Here is a 26,003-nt window from a genome sequence, read left to right on the forward strand (position 1 = left end):
AATAAGGAGGTTTCATAAGCCACGCCGTCAAATTTAGACGAGCTGGGTCCTCGTGAAGGAACGGCCCTTGCAACAACAGGTCCTGCCTTAGAGGTAGTTTCCAGGACTCCTTCGACAACCTCAGTACAGTGGAGTACCAAGACCTCCTGGGCCAGTTTGGAGCAATCAGAATTGCTCGTACCTTTTGGTCCCTTATCTTCCTCAAGACTCTCGGCAACATGGGCAAAGGTGGAAAGATGTACACCATCTGGAACTCCCACGGAACTGTCATGGCGTCCACCGCCCAAGCCGTCGGGTCCCTTACTCGGGAGCAAAACATCAGAACTTGACGGTTCGATCTCGTTGCCATAAGGTCTATGTCTGGAAGACCCCAACGACTGACAATCTCCTGAAAGACATCCCGATGAAGAGACCACTCTTCCTCCTGTAGGGATTCTCTGCTGAGGTAATCCGCCTCCACATTTTTGATTCCCGGTATAAAAATGGCCGATAATGCTGGAACATTGCTCTCCGCCCAGCTGAAGATCTTGGATACCTCGGCCATAGCCATCTTGCTGCGAGTCCCGCCTTGATGGTTCAAATAGGCCACCGTCGTGGCATTGTCCGACTGAATTTTCAGTGGAGACCCTCTGAGATACGTCTCCGCCTGCAGTAAGGCATTCAGTACTGCCCTCAGCTCTAGGATGTTTATGGGCAATTTTGTCTCTTCTACTGACCAAAGTCCTTGTAGTCTTAGATGAAGGGTCACTGCCCCCCAGCCCTTCAGACTGGCGTCGGTCGTTATGACCAGCCAATCCCAAGACCTAAGAGATTTTCCCAGTTGTAAATTCTCCACATCTGTCCACCACAAAAGAGACCTCCTGGACTCCGTGGACAGGTAAAGAATCTCCAATTTCATCCTTTTGGCATCTCCTGACCAACAAGCCAGGATGTTCCATTGAAAAATTCTGGAGTGGAACCTGGCGAACTGTAAGGTTTCGAAGGTTGCCACCATCTTCCCTAGTAGTCTGACTCCCTGCCACACTGATGGTGCTGGGGCTTGGAGAATTTCCAAAACCATCAGCCGAATTTCCAACGCTTTGGATTCTGGGAGAAACACCCTGTGAAGATGTGTGTCTATGATCACCCCCAAAAATCTCAGATTTTGCGTCGGTGTCAAGTGGGACTTGGGTAGATTTAAAATCCAACCCTGATCTCTTAAAAACTGTGTCGCCCTCTCCAGGTGGACCTTCAACTTCTCTGCCGATTCCGCTTTGAAAAGCAGATCGTCCAGGTAAGGGATAACAGTTATCCCCCCCAACCTGAGAGCTGCCGCCATAATGGACATCACTTTGGTGAATACTCTCGGAGCCGTGGCTAGTCCAAATGGGAGTGCCTGGAATTGCCAATGCTTCTCTCCTATTGCAAATCTTAGCAAAGACTGGAATTCCCTGTGAATGGGAACATGGAGATAGGCATCTTGAATGTCTACTGATGCTAAAAACTCCCCTGGTTCTATACTCAGCAGCACTGACCGTAGAGATTCCATGCGAAAGTGATCCACCCAGAGATGAGCATTCAAAGATTTTAAGTTTAGAATGGGCCTGAAAGACCCGTCTGGCTTGGGAACCAAAAAGAGTATTGAATAAAACCCTTTTCTTCTCTCCTCTAGGGGTACTGGAATAACTACCCCCTTCTCCTCTAGAGATATGGCTGCTGCCAAAAGAGAAGCTCTGAGGGAAGCTGTCCTTGGTAAGGGCGTTGGAAGGAATCTGTGAGGGGGCGGGCCTCTCAGTTTTATCCGATATCCTTCTGAAACAATGGAAAGCACCCACTGATCGTCCGTGACTACCTTCCAACTGTCCTGAAACTGCAGGAGCCGACCCCCTACCCTGATGCCAGAACAGGGAGTCTCCGCCCCGTCATGCCGAGGGTTTGTCCTCCCCCTTGGCAACGTGCTTCTTATTAAAGGCGCCAAACCTGGACTTGGAAGCCCTACCTCTGCCGGCTTGAAATCTTCCCCGGCCTGACTGACCTCTGCCAGATGCTCCCCCCCTAAAAGAGGGACGAAAGGACTGCTTGAACACTCCAAACTTCGACCCAGTAGACTTTGAAGTAGTAGGAAGAAAGGTGCTCTTACCACCCGTTGCCTGTTTGATTATCTCATCCAATTCAGAACCAAACAACAACTCCCCTTTAAAGGGAATATTCTCTAAGGACTTCTTGGACTCACTATCTGCGTCCCAAGCTTTTAACCAGAGAGCCCTTCTGGCCGTGACAGACGTGACCGAGACTTTTGACGCCATCTTAGCGCCCTCCTCACTGGCCTCACCAATGTACTCCGCAGCACACTTTAACTTTTCAACCATGGCCAAAGCTTCAGCATCATGCTGCAGATGACTCTCCAATGACTCAGTCCACTTGATCATGGCCTTAGCCACCCAAGCCGAGGCAATGATGGGCCTCATAGTGAAACCGACTCCCTCAAAAACTGCCTTTAAACAGCCTTCTACCTTTTTATCTACCGGATCTTTAAAAGCCGCGCCACCCTGCACTGGAAGTGCCGTGGCTTTTGACAATCTGGCCACTGAGGAGTCCACCAACGGAACTTTCTCCCACACCTTAACATGGTTCTCCGGCATGGGATACATATTTGCATATTTTTTTGCCATCAATAGCCTCTTGTCCGGGGCTTTGCCAGCCTCACCCAGCAGAGCCACCATGCCCTCATCTGATGGAAAAGAAACTGGTTCCTTTTTACTGCGCTTAAACACACACTGTGTAGAGGACTTTTCCTCTACAGGTAAATCCAATGCCTGTTTGACGGCCCAAATGAGGTCCTCAATACCAGAGGCTGAGAAATCTGCTTCCTCCCCCTGTGACCAAGTTAAATCCTCTTCCTCCACATCATCATCAGCATATACTGGAGGAACCACTGGGGACCCCTGCCGTAGCATAAATTCATCAGAAACCTTTGTGAATTGCTCCAAAAGGGAAGACATTTTATGCACCCCCTGAGCAGTATCCTGCATAGTCTGCAGCAATATGGGGTCTCCCTGTGAAAGGGGAAGAGATCCCTGAGATGAGGGAATAGGACCTGGTGATCCTACTAACGATCCCCTCTGCCTGTTTAAAGCCTCTGCTAAAGCTTTTACAGACTGTCCCAAAGCCACAGCCCAGGCCGGCTCAGCCTCCCTGGGACTTGTGGTGCGAGTTCCACAGGGGACAGCTTCACAGGAAGGGCACAATTCCCCCTGGTCCAACTGTTCAACCGACATATTTACATTACATTTCTTGCAATGATAAAACATCTCAAGCGCTCCCTCCCCAGCAACAGAACTGCACTCGTCTGCCATGATAATATCAAAGTATTAAACACTGTACAACGTTCAGGCAAAGTCACAGAGTAATGCACCAAGTGTACTTATCTGTGTTCCTGTTGCTAGCGATACAGTGGAGGAAGCGTTCTCCAGAGAGACTTCTGAGCAGGCTCTGTCTTTCTCAGCTCCGCAGCAAGCACAGAGTAATGGCGCCAGAAACGAGTGGAAGAATCCAATCTTCCTAACAGTGAGGGAAGTCGCGCTTTTGGCGCCAAATCCCCTTCAGGCGCACCCACCGTGTCTCTCTCTCATCTCCAGTGACTCCCCCTCTAGGGATCACTTGGAGTTGCCCAGAAACGCTGGGCGTCCTGTAAGGAGCTTCAACTCCCCTGGGGGATTTCAGCTCCCAAACCGTTAAAGATGGCGTCTGCCATCGCTGGAGGACCCTTCCCCAAGATCCCCTTCTAGCAAGGCGCTGGATGGGGTCCCCCGTGGCCCAGGACCAGTCTCCGTCTGAGCGGAGCTCAGCGCTGTGCAGAGCGCACATTCTCCCTGAATGTACCTCTCTGCACACAGGACACTGACAGGACGCGCTTCTGTCTGTGTCCTGCTGCGCTCTCAGCATGTAATGACTTCCACAGAAGTCCTATGCTGGCAAAACCTGCACTATAAGTTAAGAAAATAATAAAACCTAACTAAAAAACCAAAGAATAAAAGTGTGGCTGCGCGCAGCCACTCAGCATTGCACCCACTCCAGTGGGCACCTAAACGAAACTGAGGCATGATGGGATGCAGAAGGGAGGAGCCTGCTCCCAAAGTTTGAAGCATAGGTGCCTGGCTCCTGGCGGACCCCTCTACATCCCAAGGTTAGCTGTGTCACCGGACTGGACGAAAGAGAAAGAGAAGCCGGCAATGCCCTCAGAACACAGCCTACTGTATGTCGTTTGGTCATTAGTGAAATTGCTCAGTGTGTAAACACTATGGGATAATTCAGGTTGGATTGCATAAGTGATCCAACCTGCATTATGCCCGATGGTGGCCTTCTGCACATGCACAGGACAGATAGAGGTGTTCGTAGGGAGGGCCTGCGTTTTGAGTGTGACCAGACCAAGGACTGAGCAGCGAGACGCAGTTTCCTTGGCCTCACAAGCCAGACATCTATATTAGACTTAAGGTGGCCATACATCAGAAAGATCTGCTTACAATCATGATTGTGTCCAACTTTACCTTCAGCACCCCAGCAGTCCCTGGTGGTTTTTGGACACACAATGTACTCACAATCCGTCATACAATCCATCTGCTGCATGATTGTATGATTGAAGTTTAATTTAAAAAAGGGGGCTGGCCTACTAGGATCAAAAGGATAGGAGTACCAAAAATCCAATTTTATTGATTTTTTATTTTAAATTTACAGGTTGCCAGCAACTACCTATCTGCTCACATCTGCTGCTTTACTCCCTTATTAAATAGCCCTAATGCAGTAATCCTCTGAAAACTGTTTTCAGAGTAGTGACAGAATTAGCAAAAGGACATCCACCGCTCTCTTCAGCCGCCCGCCCATCTGCCGCTTGGAAACTTCTGCAGCTCCCAGCGTCTTCACTGCCACGTGCCACCAGGAAGCTGCACCTCTCTTCTCTGCTAGTCAGGGAGGGAGTGTCACATGACCCCGGTTGTATGAGCCATCTAATGACAGATTGAATGTGCTTAAAAGAACATGCAATCTGCTCCCAATCCCAACTGATATGACGCGCAGCATGTCCAGGGCCAGCAACAGAAATCTTGGGGCCCTGTACAATGATATTTCTGGGGCCCCCCCACCTAATCCCAAATCCACACAACGCTCTTCTGCATGAGCCTCATTTAAACTTTCGCTGCTCCAGATCCTGCTTACAAGTGCGGACTTCTCTCGTTCTCAGTCCTGCTGCTGCTTCCTGCTGGCTCCGGCTGCTGCTGGCCTGTCACTTTCACAAAAGAATGCACTGAGCATTCACAATGAGCACTACGAGCAGGCAGAGCAGGTCTTTCGCAGAGTGCTGAACAAACGACCCGCGCAGTAAAAGTACAGGTGCCAGAGACTGAGGCCACAGCACCAGCGGCGGGTAAGGCTGTGCGCCTGCGGCACCAGGCCGTGTGCACACACAGAGTAGATGGCTCTGCGCGCCAAGTGGCAGGGCGCACACACAGTAGACGGCAGTGGCACACAGTGAGTCAGTCAGACTCAGCCAAAAACAGATGGTGCACAGTAGACAGCCGGGCCGCAAGGGTCCCTGACAGGCCAGCTAGTACAGGCAGTGGCCGTGCCGGCGTATGGAAACTCTGGGGCCCTTCAGATCTCTGGGGCCCGTCACGCTTGTCCCCCTTGACCCCCCTGGCGCCTGCCCTGAGCACGTCAGATCAGAAGACCAATCCTCCAACCACTGGGGCCGGCATTGCACGATTGTGTGCACACGATGTGCACACTTACGCAGGCTGCAGTCACAGAGGGACATCTTGACTGATGGTCACGATATTTCTCTTGAACTGCGATTGCATCACAATTTAATGTGATCACAAATGCAGTCAGGGGGTGGTTTGCACCTTGTCCTGAATTTGTGTTGCTTAACCCTTTGAGTGCCATGGGAATTTGTCAAAATAGGTGTGAAAATTGGCAAGGAAACCTTTTTATTAACCCTTTGAGTGCCAGCGTTGCTGCGAGAGATCCTCAAAATATCCGTTAAAAATGCCAGCACCGCTCACAGCGTCTGTTGTTTTTTTGGGTGCAATATTTACCGAAACTTCAATTAATTTTGGCTGTATTTGTATTTATGTATACTAGAAGGACAGAGTGATGCGGGCATATTTAGTGGATATTTTGAGGATCGATCACAGCAACGTTGGCACTCAAAGGGTTAAGGATTGCATCTGCTAAACTGCTACAAGTAAGTTATCATATGTGATCCGAGCTGAATCAGGCCCTATATCGTTTGTCCAGGACTCCAGGGAAATGGTCAGCCGATATTGTGCATGTGGTCTAGTGGGTACCCAGCTTAAAGCTGCAATTTGATAGAAAAACTCTCCCATTGCTCTGCAATAACCCACCTCAAGCAATTTTGGTGTATGCTGCAAGTGTTGGAATGCGACCACTAAGGATTTCCTATTGAGAGCCAAGCGTAGGAAATATCTCCCCTTCCCTTGTGGAGTTATCACCTTGGGACAGGCCATGGTCTTCTCTATCATGACAGATAGTTGGGATAACCTTTCCAAAAACAAAAGAAAAAAAGAGGAGATTGAAAAGAAATTCACATACAAAGAAAATTCTAAAAATGAATCTTTATAACATTAACTAAAACTTGTTTAATCGGTTATATAAACAAACTTTATATATTAACTCTATTTCATGGAATGACCCTTCTGTATTCTGCGACTCTGCAACATTGAACAGGGGTTTAATAAAAAACAGGGTTTAGATTTAGGTGCAATTTTTTTTTAGTCTGCATAGATCATATGCAGTAACTGAATTTTCAGTGTTACGTGTGGACTAAACGCAGCCCGCAGGGATGGCCGCCCCCCCCCCTTGCACGCTGTGATACCCCGCACGACTGTGAATGGATGATTTTTACAATCATCCATTCGCAGCCTTGGGTTTCTCAGATCAGCAAGCCCCCTTTGCCCGCCTCCCACACCCGCATCACCGGCCAATTTGAACGAGAACACCCAGCGGTTTCATGGTAACGCCCATAAAACGCTGGTCGTTCCTAAGGCTTATGCCCCCTGCCAACGCAGCCCCATGCCCACCGTCTGCATATTCGCCGTGCCTGCTCGCACCCAGCATCTGCACATGCGCAGAAATGCACCTGCGCAGATGCCGAAAAAAATCGGATACTGTAGTGCTGCAAGTTCCCCTTCATGAAACAAATGGAAGTGAGGATACATAACTGGCGTCTCCCCGCCCTAAGTGAACCATCCATTTCCTCAAAGGTAATCTGGGGGATCACTAAAGACAATTACTGCATTAAAGTGACAAAATACATTTTTTGGTTTTGTTTACAAAAACTTTGAGCAGCCTTTTACATTGTTTATACTGTACAAGACTACTGGATGCTTTTATAAGCTACATTTTTTTTTACTACGCTTCTTCTCATTATCTAGTTATTTAACTACATTGTTGCTACATATGTTTTCACTGTTACAATACACAAGTGTTACCAAGTTTATTCCTGCTCATAGAGCAGTAAGAAGTAAAAGGTTGCTGTAGGTTTTCACCTATGATTGTATTATTGTTTTTGTCTATATTTATTCTTTAAACTTCAGTTTTTGTTTTCTAGATATTCAGAATCTGATTGATTGGTTGCTATGTATACCAACGCCACTGCTGTAAACCCGCACTTTAGGAAATATACCCTCAAACATGTTAATTTTTTATTTGAACCTGCCACAGGAATCATGTTTAGGAAGCTCCTCTATCCAGTGCCAGTAATCTCTCCTCTTCAGCCCTAATGCCCCACCTGGAAGAGAGGACATAAAACATACAGATTTGTCACACTTTGCTCCTTTACTGAACAAAAAAAAAAAAGTGTTCCAACACTACCTGCATTGACACCGAGAACTTCTGTATGCTTACACATTTCAAATTAACTCTGGTGTTTTTAATAGTTATGAGTAGGCTAAACATTTTAAGCAATCACTTTTTTAGCAATTTGGAGTGATGTTGGATAGCAATGTGAGCCATACTCATTGCCAATACTTCACTAGCCCAACATCCTTCCTTTTAAAAGGAAGGATGTTGGGCTGTGATGGCACATCGCAAGCATTGTTCCCAATCAAAATGCCTTCTAAAAGGCAAAGCATAATTCACCTTTATTATATCTATGACAAAACAAATGCAGACGTGCCGTACAGAGATCTTACATTCTATTAGGAAGAGGAAACAGCTGTAGTAAAAGGAGGGAGACTGCCTTAGTATGGGGGGATATGTCACAGTCTATGGCTTTAAGATATCTGCTTACTCGGGATACGGTCATTTGATCTACAGCAAGTTGGCCGACAATCATTAGGTCGACACAATTAGGTCAACATGGGGATAGTTGTTTTAAATGAGATAGCTCTGTGTTTTTTTTCTAAAAGTCTTTTGGGGTCAGGTGATTCCCCTTATCTCATTGATACATAGGCGACTCAAATTTTACGCAGATAATCTATATTCTATGTTTTTGGAATTACCACATGGGGATAGGTCGACATGGGTTAATGTTAACATGTCATTAGGTCGACACAAGCATTAGGTTGATATGATTTACGTCAACAGGTCGACATGGGGTTTTTGACAGTTTTTTGTGCCGACAGGCGGTATTTCATGCCCTACCATCCACTAGGGCGTGATGGGAGAATAAAATAGTGTGCCGAGCGTAACGTGGTACCGTGCCCGAAGCATGGTGAGTGCAGCGACTGTGTTGACATTCGAATCAAACAATCAAATACCCCATGTCGACCTTTTGACTATCGACAGACCATGTTGACCAAATGATTATGTCGACCTAGAACCATGTCGACCTTAACCAATGTCAACCTAGAACCATGTCGACCTAATGGTGTTGACCTAACGACTGTCGAACAAATGATCCCAACCCGCTTTCTCTGGGAAGAAGACATTTCCCAGTTCCTTCCCTGTGAAGGAGTAGAAGAAATGTTGATCCTTCAAGCAAGGGCATGGCACAAGTCCATGAGGTTGACTCGCAGCTCAGAAATGACTGGATCTGTCGGACATGCTGGACACTTCAACATGTCCGACAGGGCATCCAGACTCATGATAAATTGAGTCAACAGTCATAAGGTTGACCACTATTGGTCAACAGTCAAATGGTTGACAGGGTGAAAATGTCCACAGGGTCAAAAGGTCAACAGAGAAAAGGTTGACAGGGTCAAAAGGTCGTCAAGGTCAAAATTGAGCCGATGTGCCAAAAGGCGGCATTTCATACCCTACCATCCTCTACAATGTGGGAGGGAGAATATAATAGTGTACCGAGACGAAGCATGGCGAGTACCAGAAAAAAACATGAAAACTCAAGTCGACCTTTTGAACCTGTCGACCAATAGTGGTCGACCATATGACTGTAGACCTAGACATTGTAGATCTTAAATACCATAACTGTCCGACAGACCAAAAACTTGTGGTTGATCACACTACGCAAATATTTGCCAGATATGCCAATAAGCGGCAGATCGGTCCCCCACTTACTATAACAGATGCACAGGATAAGTAGACAAAAGCATTTAAAACAAACAAACAAACAAACAAAACCAAAGAAAGCATTAACAGATGTTACCTTTTGTTAATGTTTCCTCTAAATATCTACCTTCTAACCTGTAAATGAAATTAGATACCACCACTTACTCCTAAGTCCTTTGCGCACAATCATTTCTATTATATCACACAGTGGAATGACATGGGGAGAGTCATCGGTGATTGTTTCGGAACCAGCTTCTTGCATTCCCAGGACACAAGCTGTTTAAAAAAAAAAAAAAAAAAACATTTATTAATTTATATCCACTATCCATGATTTTATTACAAAGAACAGCCTTCATCCCTATGCTAACATAATGAAGGTGTTGGATGCAAATACCAAAAAATATCACATAAACTAAATCCTTATCCCTCATTTCTAAATAGTGTGTCATTTCATTGTCTACAGCAGTGGTTCCCACACTGTGCATTGGCATCCTGGGGTGCCTTGGGACACTTGCAGGGGTGCCCTGAGTTGGTGGTCCAGGACTAGGGTGGCCAATCCCGGGATCGGGATCGGCGGGATCCCGGGATTTGGCCACAAAATGTCCGGGATTTCAATCCCGGGATTGGACTATCCAATCCCGGGATTTTGGGATTAGGCCGCGCATGCGCAGTCTAATGCCGTGCAGCGTCTGAGCAGTCGCTCAGACGCTGCCCGGCTGTTCCCGACCCTGTGTGTGGCCTGCGCAGCGTGATTCGGTCATAGGTCACGCTGCGCAGGCCGCAGCGTGGTATCCCCAGCATCCGGAAGACGCCTCCCACGTCATACCCGACGCGCCTCCCAGCCGCCGCGTCATTCCCGATGCCTGCCCCGCACCCCTGCCGCCTTCCTCCGCACCTTTGCCGCATGCCCCCGCACCACTGCTGTCAGCACCTCTGCCACCTGCCCCCCTCCACAGCTCAAAATGTAAGTAAATGAGGGGGTACAGCGGCAATATTCTTTTAGGGATGCCAATCCCGGGATCCCGGGAATCCCGGGATTGAGCATTTTTCAATCCCGATTCCCGGGATTGAAAAAATGCCCCGGGATTGGCATCCCTATCCAGGACCAATTCAAAATATTTATTGTCAATTTAACAGGTCAAACCAATGCTTGCGGCTTCCAATCTTAAAATATGTGGACAAACAAAAGTGAATCCTGTGCCTCAACACATAATTTAATTTAAGGAAGACATCTAAACACAATTAATTAATTTTTTTTTTTTTTTTTTATTGGTACTTGTGTAGTTTCACGGCAACAGTTACGTAGTGCTGTATTGAGAATACCAATACAGCACTCTGCTTCCTACGTAAACTACGTAAGTGCTTCTGGAGCCCTGAAACGACACAATGGTTAATATCCCCACTATCCACATCGATGTGGAGTTGATCTTATAAAGTGTGGCGAGCCTGAAGCGTGGCGCAGCGTGCCCCGCGAGGGCCCACAGATATGCGAGCGTTCGCCACGCTTCGGGCACGGTGCCTCGCTGCACTCGCCACACTTTATAAAATCAACTCCACGCCGAAGTGGATACTGGGGGTATGACGTGGATAGTGGGGGAAATCTATGTGTGTTGTGCTTTATACTTACCCTCCTCTGGCCCGGCCACCGCATCCATCAAGTCAACCGATGGACAGCTTTCAGTCTTACTCCTCCGGCAGTCACTCCCCGGCGCCAGCGTTCAGTCCCCCTCCTCTGGCACTGGCAGCGGACAATGAACGCTCCCCCATGGGGGGAGCAGGGAAACCATGTGATGCTCCTCCAGCGGAAATTCGCTGAATTATGTACATTGCTAGCGCTGGGGAGTGACTGCCGGAGGAGGGGGACTGAAAGCTGCCGCAGGGGAGTGACCGTCACCCATGGGGATCACTGAGCAGAGGTCGGTAAGTATAAAACAAAGCACCCACCACCCTGCTCCCAGTGTAGTTTCACGGTGCCGGCTACGCTGACAGTAGCTTAGGCTACGTTGAAAACGTAGCTTAGAGCTGCCGCCGTGAAACTACACAAGTACCAAAAATTTCTCAATAAAACACTTTTAGCCTAGGAGTGCCATGAAGACATTTTGATAGTCTAGGGTGCCAGAATTCAAAAAAGTTTGGGAACCACTGGTCTATAGTAATCATTTTTGCACTATCAAAAAAATTAAAATAGCAAACTTAACTAAAGAACTAGTCTGCCTGATAATGATAACAGATCAATTCCAACAGTGGTTTGCAAGAAGAAGTCTCTGCTTTCTGGTATGAACATCTTTACCTACTTAGGGCGGGATGTATTAAAATACATCGCCGCGATGCTGCCGCATATGTACTAACATATGCGGCTGGCATAGTGGTGCGGTGACGGAGGCCCCCCGCGATACCTGTACACTGGTGTGCGGGGGGTCTCCGTCACCTCTCTGCCGCCACGCTCTCCCCTCACGCCGGGGACAGCTATGCATGCTGTCCCCGGCGCTTCCTCCTCCCCCATGCAGCCGGAAGGATGTCCGGCTGCTTCACTATGGGGAGGCAGGGCTTACCTTCCGGGGTCCAGAAGGACCCTTCAGGAAGGTAAGCCAGAGGGGGGGTCGGCGAGGTGACGGGTTTGCGTCGGCGGGCGGCGAAAAGAAGCCCATAGGCTTCTATAGGGTATCGCCACCCAAAGGTGGCGATACCGTTCAGTGCGGTATCATTTTTGATACATTGGAAAATGCGGTAAAACCGGGGTTTTACCGCATTTTCCATTTGATACATCTCGCCCTAACTCACTTGACAGTCCAAAAATAATTTCCAAATAAACTGGTTCTTTAAACAGAGAATTTGGTGGCAGATAAAAACCACATGACCCATCTAGTCTGCCCATTTTTTAACTATGTGTTACCTTAAACCCTATTTGATTCTTATGTCTATTCCATGCATGTTTAAATTGCTCTGCTGTTCTAAGGACCCATTTACCATGTAATATTTGCAGCTAATTCCCCAAAAACAACAATTTTCGGGGGTTAATCGCAAATATTAAGTATCCCCCGGATGTATGTAGGAGGGACCACAGCAGGAATCTCAGATCTCACAGCTGCTTCGCCCATAGGGTACTATGGGAATGCGATACTTCCAGATGTATAAACATTACGCAGGTCCCTGGGCTACCGCCATTCTGAGATGGCGGTAGCCCATTGTACCCTATGGGCTACCCCCGGCCGGGCAGTGCGGTTAGCAGGGTCGGTGGGGGTCAGCACAGACTACATGCACAGACTTCGCGGCACCCGGCAAAGCAGAGCGCAGGGACGTGCTCCTCCCGGAGCGACTGTCTCTGCAGCTGTAGGATCATACAAACCACCAAAATTATTGCATATTGCAATGTGATTCTGGACAGTAAATCCCACCCAGATCCCATTGCCTATGCGATCACATAGTAAATACCAGACCTTACCACCTCTGATGGGAGGCTATTTCACTTGTCCACTAACCTTTCTATGAAATAAATTTTCCTCAGATTTCCTACCTTACAATACAAGATAAGGCAACATAAGGTGCCTCACAGGCCTTATGTTAAAGTGCTTTGAAATACACAGGTAATTTGGTATGAACATGTCATCATTCATAAACCATTTATACAAGTAGCTAATCATATTGTTGTTTTTTTAGGACAATTGAGGTGTCACTTCCTGTAAAAAAAATGCAGAATACAATAGGTCATTTTATGCAGTTAGTAGAATTAATAAAATTTACTTCAAAATTGGATTTTGCTTACATTTCCTGAGCATGGTGATACCAGATATGTACTTTTTTAAGTAAGTCACCTTAATCACATTATAAATGAATAGGGGGGTCTGATTTTTTTTTTTCCAGGGTCTCCAATAGTATAAATGCTTTACACAGAAGGCCAAAACATTTACCAGCACCTTCAAGAGTGATATAATTCACTTTTCAGGCCTTGTGACTCTCATTTATGGAATACTATGAGCTATATTTACTAAGCAGTGGGGTTTTAGAGACACTTTTTTCAACTATATTTACTAGGTGGTAGGCTTTCAAAATCCATTGTTTTGCTTCATAGTGCAAACAATGTAAATTAAACACAACTTGTACCATATATTGTAAGGCCCTCTACTGTGCACATTATAAGCCTAGAATAAACAAATAACCACAAGAACAAAAATGCAATACTATACTAAAGCAGCTATAATACACTAATACCCCTTTCACACCGCACAAATAACGCGGGTCGACCCGGGTCTCTGTGCTATATAAAATAATTTTTTCACAATCCACATTCATCAAGGCGCAACCTAATATGTATAAAAGAAATTCTAAGTCCTTTGTTGAATGTCCCTCCTATTTAACCGTGGTTTCAAGGCAGGGACTCAACGAGCTGCGAAACTTTCCTTGTAAGTTCTAAAACCATGTGTAAAGAACAAAAAAACCAACAATGTGATGTATTGTTTATAAGAAAAAATATATTTGTGTATTGTTTTCTGTGATGACGTACCAAACTCACACCACTTTGTGGAGTAGAAACGTCTATCTCGGTTTCTTTTATCCTTGTGAGGTGATATAAGAATTCAGTGGCGTACTGAACTTATTGTTTTAGGTGCTCGAGTGAAGTACATAAAGGTTTCTTTAATGGTGGTGAGAACCGGTCAGACATTTCGGTACTTGTGGAGTATCACGGCTCCCATCGCATGCCATCGCATACCATATGTAGTGGCATGCAATGGCATGCGATTTCTATGTATTTTTTATGCATTTGTCATAAAAATCGTATGCCATCGCATCGCATGCGATACGATGCCATGGCATGCGATTTTGATCACAAATGCATCCAATTAGTATTAAACATGTTAAATGCACTCCAAATGTCATTTTTTCACACTGTACCACCCCCACTATCAACGCCAACCCGAAGCGTGGCGAGCGCAGCGAGCCCGCGTTATGCGTCCTACGACCTTTTCATATCCCCACTATCCACGTCGGCGTGGAGTTGAGAATAGAAAGTGTGGCGAGCGCAGCGAGCCACTGAGCCCAAAGCGTGGCGAGCCCCGCGAGGGGACGCGGATACCTTCATAGGTATCGGCGTACCCTCACGGCCTTCACAGGTATCCGCGTGCGCTCGCCACGCTTCTGGCTCGGTGGCTCGCTGCGCTCGCCACACTTTCTATTCTCAACTCCACGGCGACGTGGATAGTGGGGGTATGAAAAGGTTGTAGGACGCGTACCGTCGCCCCTCGCGGGCTCGCTGCGCTCGCCACGCTTCGGGTTGCCGTTTATAGTGGGGGTGGTACAATAACAAATGCCCTTTGGGGTGCATTTAACATGATTTTAACACATGTCAATGATTTCTGTGAAAAATGGCATCACATCGCATGTGGCGAGTACCCTATCTTTTCTTACGCCTTTGAGCACATTTCTCCTGTGCCCTAAAAATCTTACGTTGAGCGCACAAGTACGCCCAACATATCAGACTCCGCAGGAACAAGAAATCAAATATATGTCAAAAGTTGACAAACAGTCAATATAATTCTTAATTGGATGAGATGTACCGATAGTTGGAAAAGAAAAATGGGTACTCTCCTTAATGAATTGGCAGGTTATACACTTAGGATTCTTACATTTATAACAACCCATTTTTGTTATTGAATTTCTGTCCCTATCATTAGGAAAAGAGGAAAAATTACTTGGTGCCAAACTACTTTATAGAGAGGTATTTCTCTTGAAAACCATTATGTACCACCACTAATGTCACCGTTGAAATTCATCACTGGATTCCGTAATAATATCGGGATCTAAAAAAACTCTCCAATTTGACAATACCTTACACATTATCAGATTTTCTCAGACAGATCTTATATATCGATGTATCATTATCACACACACACACACATATATATATATATATATATATATATACATATATATACATACAAACACACACACACAGGGGGCCCAGCATTCACTACAACAAACTAACTCACCTTAACATTCAAATAATCAATTAAATAAATAATGGGGTTTTAGTTCATGAATTGAGCAATGCATTTAAGCTTGCAGCCCATCGCCAAGGGACCCCATTTCACTGCAAGTCCTACACTAACAACTGATTTTCATGGGAACCTGGCAACTGCTTACACATCATAGCTAAAATGAACATGTGTTTTTTTTCTGGGTTAACGCTCAACTGCCATGTACCTTATGGCTTTTAAAGGTGAGAATCCCAAACACAGCACCTGAATTAGTATTAAAGGGGCAGCTGTCACAGGTTTCAGGTAAATGAGCTTATCTAGGGTGCATGAGAAAGCTATGATCACAGTAACAGGTTAATTAAAAATCAACCCAAATATATAGATACAGAAGTACCAACACACTCACCATTCCTAAGAATGAGGTGCAAACAGCACCCACTTCCCAGGATGGGGTGCAGTTGCCTGTGACCACACACTCTAGTAAATACAAACACTAAATGATGAGTATTTGCCTGTTGGGTGTCACTTTACTATTCTGGAATATTGAGCATTGAAATGTCGTTTTTTGGACAATAAATCTGCATATTTGAAAATCATAATGTGGACTGGTGCTGGTCTTCTCTGTTCACCTGCAGGGATGTATTAAGTATATATGTGATAATGATACATCGATATATAAGATCTGTCTGGGAAAATCTGAGGTACTGCTTTCCTAGCACGGCGCCCACAATCTAGATTGTATGTGTGGGGCTGATATCTCAAGCATCTCATGCATCTTATGTGTTTGTGCGGCATAAGATGCATGAGATGATGCAATCGACGAGATTTTTACATTGGAATCAATGTAAAAAGCCCCCAAAACCCCAATTTTAATTGCTAACCCCCCCTCATGGGTGAAATGGCCCCCCCCCCATTGCTAACGCCACCACACTATTCGAGGGGGAATACATGTAAAGTAGTCCGCGTGCGCTCGCCTCGCTGCGCTCGCCACACTATATAAAATCAACTCCACGCCGACGTGGATAGTGGGGGTATGAAAAGACGGGCGCCGTGCTAGGAAAGCAGTACCAAATCTGATAATGTGTAAGGTATTGCAGTATTGTCAAATCATCTACGGCATTGTGCAACTTTCCATACTAAATAAGTTTGTTACATTGAATTGTCATGACGACCCATTTTTTTCTAATGGCATACTTACCTTCGAATACCTTTATGTTGCATTATAGCCCTACTGAAATATGGTCACCAACCTCAAGCCTATGTTTAATATTGTGTGTGCCCATCCTAAAGATGGAGAGAGGTGCATAGATTGAAAAGCCCTCTTCCAAAATGGCTGCATGAGGACTTCTGGGGGAATTAATGCGCTTCCTGCTGCCAGCGCCGATGTCTGACAAGAGAGAGTGAATCTTTTGTCACTGATCGGGAGCCAACAACACATGCGGAGGCACAACAGTTCAATTGGGAGACCATGAGTGAGAAAAAAGAAATCCTGAAAAAGAATAAGACTGAAGTCTTAACCTCGGAACCCGAAAGTTATCGGCACCGTCACGACAACCTATTCACTCTGTAAAAAAAATAACCTTTTGTGAATCGATTTAAAAAAAATATATGGTATATATTGATTTGTCTAATGAATAAGTACTGCAGAATTAAATGCAATGATAACATTGGGCCTTATTTTGGTTCACTCTTTCTGACAAAATCCTTCTTAGATGGACAAAACCATGTGCACTGCAGGGGGGCAGATGTAAAATGTGCAGAGAGAATTAGATTTGGGTGAGTTATTTTGTTTCTGTGAAGGGAAAATACTGGCTGCTTTATTTTTACACTGCAATATAGATCTTACTTTGATGTAAAACCACACCCAAATCTAATTCTCTCTGCACAAGTTACATCTGCCCCACCTGCAGTGCACATGGTTTTGCTCATCTAAGAAGGATTTTGTGAGAAAGAGTGAACTAAAATAAGGCCCATTGTATTTATAAAAAGTTAATTAATGTAGCCAGGGGCAGGACACTTCCTGCTTCCTGGATTGGCTTTTCTACCCTTAAATAGTGAGCTCTTAACATTCTCTGTCAGTCTTAATAAAGGTCTTGCACAGAAACGCGTCGTTTTTCACCTGGATGCTTTACCTGTACCAAGAATCTGTACTTATACTGGATTTTTTTTCTTTTTTTCTCTTCTTTTTAACATTTTTCTGATGCTTTTGGACATTGTTATATGAATTTCCTGTTTTTTTATGGTGTCATCTGTTGAACTATATCCCATTGGGGATATCTCCTGACCCTTTTTTAAAATAAAAACATTTTTAACCATAATAGGAGAAAAATCTCAATTCTGTTTTACCTAATTGAGGAGGATTAGGAAATTAACATTTCCAAAGGAAAGATACCTTATGACCCTTGCATTAACCACTGACGATGTGAGTTGGGTACGTGATATATGACTAAAAGAAACCATTATATGCTTGTGAAACCTTACATGTTGTAAGTAAGGTATGCACATTTACAACAGGTATTCCCATTAAGAAGGTGGAGGTTCCCCTTTTTTTTTTATTTGATTAAGAAAGACACCCATATAGGCTCTCAATCAGCCATATTATAGTGTCAATACAGGTATGCCCACCACCTTTTTTTATAATCTTACCTTCACCAAGGTGCTATAGGAATAAGTTGTCATTGTACAATCTTACACAAAATATTTTTTTTATTTTTACTCTACCTGGGAAGCACATTCACCAATGAAGTCATATTGGAGCCAGAGAAAGTGATTATATAAATATACCTTAATGCGTCTAAAAAAACCCTTTCCAACATGAGTAGGGTACGCATATTCACCTGGGGTGTCCGTTTGTAAAGGGTGAAGGTTCAAATTCTTGTATAACCCAGGATAACAATACCTTTAGACGTGTACATCTAAACACACTTCATAAATTTTTGGATATACCTGCGCACTGAAAAAGTCGGGGTGATGAGCTGCAAAAGCACTGTGGGATCTGACTGTATCCCAAGGATTAAATTCTATAGTCTGGGGGTAGTGCTGCGCTCAATCTTTGGATAATGATATCGGTAGGAAATGGCAGAAAATAAATAAATAAATGATAAATAAATAAATAAATGGGAAATCTAGAAGGTATATGTACGTGATTCAAGTGGAACTGAACTTCAATTGAATAGATCTGACACAATGTTATTCTAACAAATTTTACTTAAAATAGTATCATATATGGAAAAAGATACAAGCATGCAGTGCTGTGGTCTTAATACTCACAAATGCACTGGTTATCAGCCACTGTGCATAATCTGTAGTAAATATCTCCCAGTCTGTATGCCTGAAAAAAGTCCAATTGTCCAATTTATCAATTAAACTGCACAGATTGCAGCGTAGATCGTCTCAGTCTTTTATCTAAACTATGTTTGCGGCGTCCCGTCAAACATTAGTCTAGGTTTGCAAAGTAACAAGTCTTCGGGTACCCCTTTACAGCGTGATGGATCTTTCAACGGGTTTTCGGAGGGGGGGGACTGGTGCAGCTTAGGGTGCCGGTGTCCAAACCGCTACTTGCGGGATAACGGCGGTGACGTATGAGTGCTGTGGCACCCAGTACTTCACACGCCGCTAACTCCCGTTCGCTGCGGTGACTAAGGGCTGCCCTTTTATTTTCTGCCATTTCCTACCGATATCATTATCCAAAGATTGAGCGCAGCACTACCCCCAGAATATAGAATTTTAACCCACTTCATGTGAGAGAGGGTACGCGCCAATCACTTCGTAACTCCAGTCTTCTATATAAAAAGATTGCCATCCATTACATAAAAAATATTTTTATTTCTATCTTCTACAATTACAAAATTGAGCACATCATTTGGATAAAGAAAAGTCTGTCCGGTTCTCTCACCACCATTAAAGAAACCTTTATGGACTTAACTCGAGCACCTAAAACCTTAAGTTTGGTACGCCACTGAATTCTTATATCACTTCACAAGGAAATAGGCGTTTCTACTTCACAAAGTTACATAGTTACATAGTAGGTAAGGCTGAAAAAAGACTTGCGTCCATCTAGTTCAACCTGGTATAGATATCCATTGCTGATTTGGTAGGTTCTGGTATTTTACAGACAAATTATATTTCTTATTTGTACCCATGGATGTTTTTCTCCAGTAAATGTTTGTCCAACTTTGCCTTGAACGCATTTAATGAGCCACCCGTTACCACCTCTCTGGGAAGAGAGTTCCAGAGTTTGACTGTTCTGACCGTAAAGAAATTCTTTCTACTAGCTGAATGAAATCTTTTTTCTTCTAATCTATACTCATGCCCTCGCGTCCTAGATTCCTTTCTAGTAGAAAATAGGGTGTGTGACAGTTCTTTATATTGGCCCTTGATATACTTGTACATGTTGAGCATGTCCCCCCTTAAACGTCTCTTTTCTAATGTAAATAGTCCCAAATTGCTTAATCTCTCCCCGTAGCTTAAATTCTCCATTCCCCTAATAAGCTTTGTTGCTCGCCTTTGGACTTTTTCTAATTCTATGATGTCCTTTTTATAGTGTGGGGCCCAGAACTGTACTCCGTACTCTAGGTGAGGTCTCACCAATGCTTTATATAGTGGCATAATTACCCTTGAGTCCCTAGTTTATTTTGTTGGCCTTTTTTGTAGCTACATTACAATGGGCACTACATCCTAGATTGCTGTCTATTTGGACTCCTAGATCCTTTTCAAGTATGGAATTACCCAGTTCCTCTCCGCTAAGGTTGTAACTTGCACACTGGTTGTGTCTCCCAAGGTGCATAACCTTACATTTATCTACATTGAACCTCATCTTCCATTTTTTTGCCCACTCATCTAGAATTGCAAGATCATTTTGAAGCATGGTGACATCTTCTGGTGATTTGATGACTTTGCTAAGTTTTGTATCGTCCGCAAAGATGGATACATTGCTGAGTAACCCTATCCCAATATCGTTAATAAAAATGTTAAACAAAATGGGCCCCAAAACCGAACCCTGGGGCACTCCAGTTAGTACCGGTATCATATCTGATACGGCACCATTCACAACCACTCTTTGTTCTCTATTACATAGCCAATTCCCTACCCATCTGCAGATATTTTCACCCAATCCTAGGTTCTCCATTTTATTAATCAATCTCTTGTGTGGGACAGTATCAAATGCTTTAGCGAAATCTAGGAAAATCACATCTACAGCATTTCCATTATCGAGGTTTTTGCTAACCTCTTCATAGAACCCTAGTAGATTAGTCTGGCATGAACGATTTTTCACGAACCCATGTTGGTTAGTACTGAGTAGATGGTGATGATCTAAATATTCCTGGATACCATCCCTTAAAAATCCTTCAAATAGTTTACCCACAATTGATGTTAAACTAACGGGTCTGTAATTAGCGGGATCTTCCTTTTTTCCTTTTTTGAATATTGGCACTACCTCTGCTATTCTCCAATCTTTTGGTACTGCGTTTGGTACGCCATTACAGAAAATAATAGACACATTTTATTATTCTTATAAACAGTACATCACATTGGTTGATTTTTATTGTTTCCACATGGTTCGAGCACTCACACAGAAAGTTTCTCTGCTCTTTGAGTCCTCGCCTTGAAACCACAGTTGAAGAGAAGGGACATTCAAAAAAACATACAGTTTTTTTAATACAGATTAGGTTGCACATTGACGATTGTGGATTGTTCAAAATTACATTTCGTGTACGGTCCAACTGACTCAGGCAGCAGAGAGCCAATGAGGTCCAAAATTTCCATAATCTCTTTTCCCCAGGTCTCTGTACTGTCTGAAATGACCATTTGAAAAAACCTGGGTCCAGCAACCCAGGATTCATACCCGGGTTTAAAGCAGGATTAATCCCAGGACGAACCCAGGTTGCTGGGCACTGTAAATGAGTAACCCGGGTGGAGCGACCTGGGTCCCATTCACACTATAAGGAGGAGGCAGCAGCAGCCCCCCCTCCCCCAATGACGTACCCCTGCTCCGCCCCACCCCCTTTCTGACATCATTATTGGCAAGTCGCTGTGGGGGCTAATCATCGCAAATGCCGTGTCGCTTCTGTGACGGACCCATGTCAAGATCCCAGGTGTGATTTCCAATGTAAACCCCTAAGCCAGTGGTTCCCAAACTGTGCGCCGTGGCTCCCTGGGGTGCCTTGGGACACTTGCAGGGGTGCCCTGGGTTGGTGGTCCAGGACCAACTCAAATTGTTATTGGTTAATTATTTATGAGCAAAACCAGTGCTGGAGGCTGCCAATCATAAAATGTGTACAAACAGAAGCAAATCATGCCCTTTACCACATAACTGACCCTAAGAATTGCATATAAACCCTATCTAATTACATTTTTTTTGGCCTAGGGGTGCCGTGAAAAAATTCTGATACTCTAGGGTGCCGTGATTCAAAAAAGATTGGGAACCCCTGCCCTAAGCATTAATTATGACTATCAGAGTTAGGGGGCCAGCTGTACTAAGCTTTAAAAGTGATAAAATAGATAGTGATATACTGCCAGCCAATCAGCTCCCCGTTTTATCACTTTTCAAGGCTTAGTACATCTCGCCCTGGGAGTGTACAGAGAAGTGAGCTAACTGCACACACATAACTTCCCTGGACACTATCAGCAGTTGACTCTTGATTCCTCACAGCTCATAAGCCATGGGATCCAGATGACTCACATATGGTATGCGGTCCCTGGGTCAACAGTGACTAGGTCAGCACCTAAGAATGGTTGACATACCCTAGGTCAACATTGACAGAAGGTCGACACACATACATTCCAACATGGCCCTCTCCAGGATGGACAGAATGCTCTATTCCTGGACTTTTCTCTTAACTTATGATTGCCATCACCTGTTTTGAACTAGAGATGTGCAGGTTTGGATTTATTCGGATCTCAGAACAGGATCTTATTGGCTATCAACAGTCACATATTTTGGCTGAAAAACATGTGACAGACAGATAGCCAATAAGATCCCTTTCTGAGATCCGAGTAAATCCGAAACTGCACATCTCTATTTTGAACACCTTTAATATGAAGTACCCTGTTTAAAACAGGCGATAGCAATCATACATTAAGAGTATTAGAGGGAAGTCCAGAAACAGAGCATTGTGTCCCTTCTGGAATGGGTCATGTTGGGAGATATGGACACAAGCTTAATGTGGACATGAGTTTTTAAAGGTGGTTTTTCATACTTTACTATCCAAGTGGGCTAAGAGTAAGAATATAAGTGTGCCTATTTATTTACAGTTACTTATATAGTGTGGTGAAGCACCTTTCTTCTCCATTAACCTGTTTAAAACAGGTGATGGCAATCATTAATAAAGAGGAAAGTCCAGAAATAGAGCATTCTGGGGTAGATTTATGATGTGGCGTTGATGTGTAAATGCGCTATTCCGTGCGCTGAAGCAGGGGATAGCGCATCTCCTAATCTATCAAACCTGTGTTATCGGTGTCCTAACGGTGGCGATGGGAGGGCGGGGACATAGCGCAAGTACTATTACAAGTACTGCGCTTAGCGTTCAAACCAGATTTACGATTCGCCGCTATCCTCCTCCCGACGGCTTAGCGCTGCTGTCTGCTACGCCAGTCAGATTTGGCGTTGTTCACTTCGTTTCTGACCTTTTTTTTTTTTTTCAACCTACAAGCAGCCTCCAACATGAGGCATCCATCCACTCCTGCCTTGAAAGCAGTGCAGCTGCGGCACTCACAGGGTAAATTAACTAGAAATTGGGCCACAGATGAAAAATTACCACAAGGTGCAGTGACGACGCCGCAGCCTCGAGCTTGACGCGTGCGCACCACTGTCTTCCCCCCATCTGCCTTTGTAAACTGCGCATGCGCCGGATACCAAAGCGAGACCAAGATATCCGGCGCATGCGCAGAAGACGCCACCAGATGCCTGCGCGTCATTCGTTATGGGAGGGAGCGTATCCCCGGCAGGAGGGGATAACGCACTCCCATAACGTGCGGCCAGACAATAATAAATACAGGCGAAAGACAGGTTCTCTTCACCACGATAAAGTGGTGAAGCGAACCTGCGCCCTTAAGGAACAATAAAGGACTATTAATAAATCTACCCCTCTGTCCCTCCTGGAGAGGGTCATGTTGGGAGGTATGCAGAGACTGCGGGGTAGATTTATGACTAGGCGATCAGGGGAATCTGCGCTATCCCCGTGCGTTATAGCAGTGGATAGTGCTTCCCCTGATCTATCACACCTGCCGAGCGTTTACTCTAACGCCGGCGGTGTGGGGCAGGAGGCATAGCGCAGGGGCGATATTTTGCACTGCGCCCCTGCCTCCTGCCAGATTTATGAACGGTCAGCATCGCTGACCGTTCCGCCGCCTGCAGCTGTCGACTTCGCCAGCTGCAGGCGGCGATGCACTATACCTAACAGCAGGGACAGCGCTGTCCCTGCTGCTGGCGCTGAGCTGCGCTGGGATCTCGCGAGACTAGCGAGATCCTGTGCATGCGCAGTGAGCCGGCTGGGGGGGAAGGAGACGGCGCATCAGTATTAACTGATGTGCTGTTTCCAGGAGGGACATCGCCGGAGGGGGGAGTTAGCGCTCCCCCACTCCGGCGGCAAGATCTTAATAGATCTTGTCGGTGTCCCCTCCTGCTTCGCCTCGCTAATGAGGCGAAGCAGGAACTGTTATAGCGGCGAGATAGGCGCCACTATAATAAATCTACCCCTGCATGTGGGAGGAAACCGAAGTACCCAGAGTAAACCCACACAAAATACAAGCTCTGCAGTTAGGGCCATGGTGGGAATCAAACCCATGGCCTTAGAACTGTGAGGCAATAATGCTAACCATTACACCGCCTGTGCTGCCCCAAGGCACCATGCCCAAATGCATCAAGCCATGACAGGGGATGGAGTACACTTAGACATCAAATAAACGAAACAAACTCATGTCGACCGTATTCATGTCGACTTAAAGTTTGTGTCGACCTTCTGTCAATGTCGATCTAGGTTATGTCAACCATTTTTAGGTGTCGACCTAGTCACTGTCGAACTAGACATCGTCTACATCTATACTGTAACCTCACAGACATTTGGGACTTTTTCATTCTTTACCATCCAGGTGGATTCCGACTGTGAACAGTAAATTGTGTTGAGTGCAGTAGTAGTGGTCCAAGGCAACTGGACCAAAGCATGGCTAATCAAGCCGTGCAAGGGTATGCACTACACTAATTGGGGGTAAACGTGCTGTTATGTTGACACTTATGACAACAAAACATGAAAAAATAAGGTTGACCTTTTGACCGTCTACCCAGACATTGTTTGTGAGCTACTCCACACCTATAATCCATTTCCTCTAGAGAAAGAGACACATGAATATATCACCAATAAGAATCTTTAGATACAGCCACATGCAACAGTTCACACACTGTTCCTTTTTCCTTAATTGTAAACATTTTTATTTACTAATTAAAGTCCTGCTTCTCCTTCTTGCAGCTATACTGGGACTATTACAGCAGTATGTAATGTAAAGTTACCTGTGCCACAGCTGACAGTGTTCCCAGTCACCTCCTGAGCAGTCCCATGACTAGTAGTGCACACATCACCTATACCCGATCCCACCAGTCAGTGTTACCCCGACGTTCTTCCCACGACTATTATAAGACAGGCTTATAGCCAGTCAGTGATGTATAGCTAGCTGTTGTTGAACTACAAGTCCCAGCAAACCATATGCTGATAGGTCATAATGGGACTTGTAGTTCCAAAACCTCTGGAAACGTGTAGGTTGCTATACAAACTGTGCATCACCCTCTCCTATAGCTACGACACTCCCCACCAACCTTTCAGGGTGCCCAGCAGAGGCTCCTTCCCTGCCATGCTTCCTCTGTTACTTCCGCCAGCAGCCGGGCTTCTGGACAGCAGGACAGCCCTGCACACAGCAGCTGATGAGCGGCGGGCATAGGGACCGCTCTCCGGCAGGTGCAGGGCAGGGCTGGGGCGTGCTCCCCTTCCCAAGTAAGAAACGGAATGTAGCAGAGAGCTGAGGTGTGCTGCTCATTGTGACAGCAGCTAGCGCGGTGACTGCTGGCCCCCAGCCCTTCCCTATGACAGTCTACACTACAGTAACAGTACTACTGCAGAGCTCTGGGATTAACCCTATGTAGATTTCCGAGGCTGGAGTTAGCTTCTTATTCGAGCTCCAACTTCTTTTTCAGAACATTCACTTTTGCAAATGCATATGACCCCTTTGAAATTTTCCTGTCCCAACACTAATTTGGGCATGCAATTTGCTGGAAAAGTGGGCAAATGCACCATATTTAACCATTTTGAATACATACCTCCCAACAGTCCAGATTCCCGCGGGAATGTCTTGGTTTTCAGGGATGTTCCCACGTCCCGCCTGGGGCCGGCAGTGTCCCATGGGGGGGGGGGGGGGGCCTGTTGGGAGACCCCAGTCTCATTTGCTGCTGAGCAGCGATAAATAGATGCTGTATTCCTGAGTGCTGTGGGCGTGACTAGGGGCTCACAGAGCCTCTGGACCATGCCCCCACAGCGTCAAAAC

General features: G+C 45.3%; 1 protein-coding gene across 1 annotated transcript in view; it reads right to left on the reverse strand.

Annotated features, from left to right (window-relative positions):
• The window catches only part of LOC146009675 (RUN and FYVE domain-containing protein 4-like), a 42,013-nt gene extending 16,532 nt beyond the window's left edge, over nt 1–25,481 (reverse strand). The window contains exons 1-4 of the mRNA XM_083150131.1: nt 25,282–25,481; nt 9,667–9,777; nt 7,708–7,783; nt 6,378–6,534 (exon numbers count right to left, since the gene is read on the reverse strand). Coding sequence (XP_083006257.1) covers nt 6,378–6,534; nt 7,708–7,783; nt 9,667–9,777; nt 25,282–25,318 — 381 coding nt within the window. The 5' untranslated portion in view covers nt 25,319–25,481. The remainder of the gene's footprint in view (nt 1–6,377; nt 6,535–7,707; nt 7,784–9,666; nt 9,778–25,281) is intronic.
• Nucleotides 25,482–26,003: the final 522 nt, after the last annotated feature.

This window comes from Crinia signifera, chromosome 6, assembly GCF_055691185.1.
Source record: "Crinia signifera chromosome 6, ASM5569118v1, whole genome shotgun sequence".
NCBI lineage: Eukaryota > Metazoa > Chordata > Amphibia > Anura > Myobatrachidae > Crinia > Crinia signifera.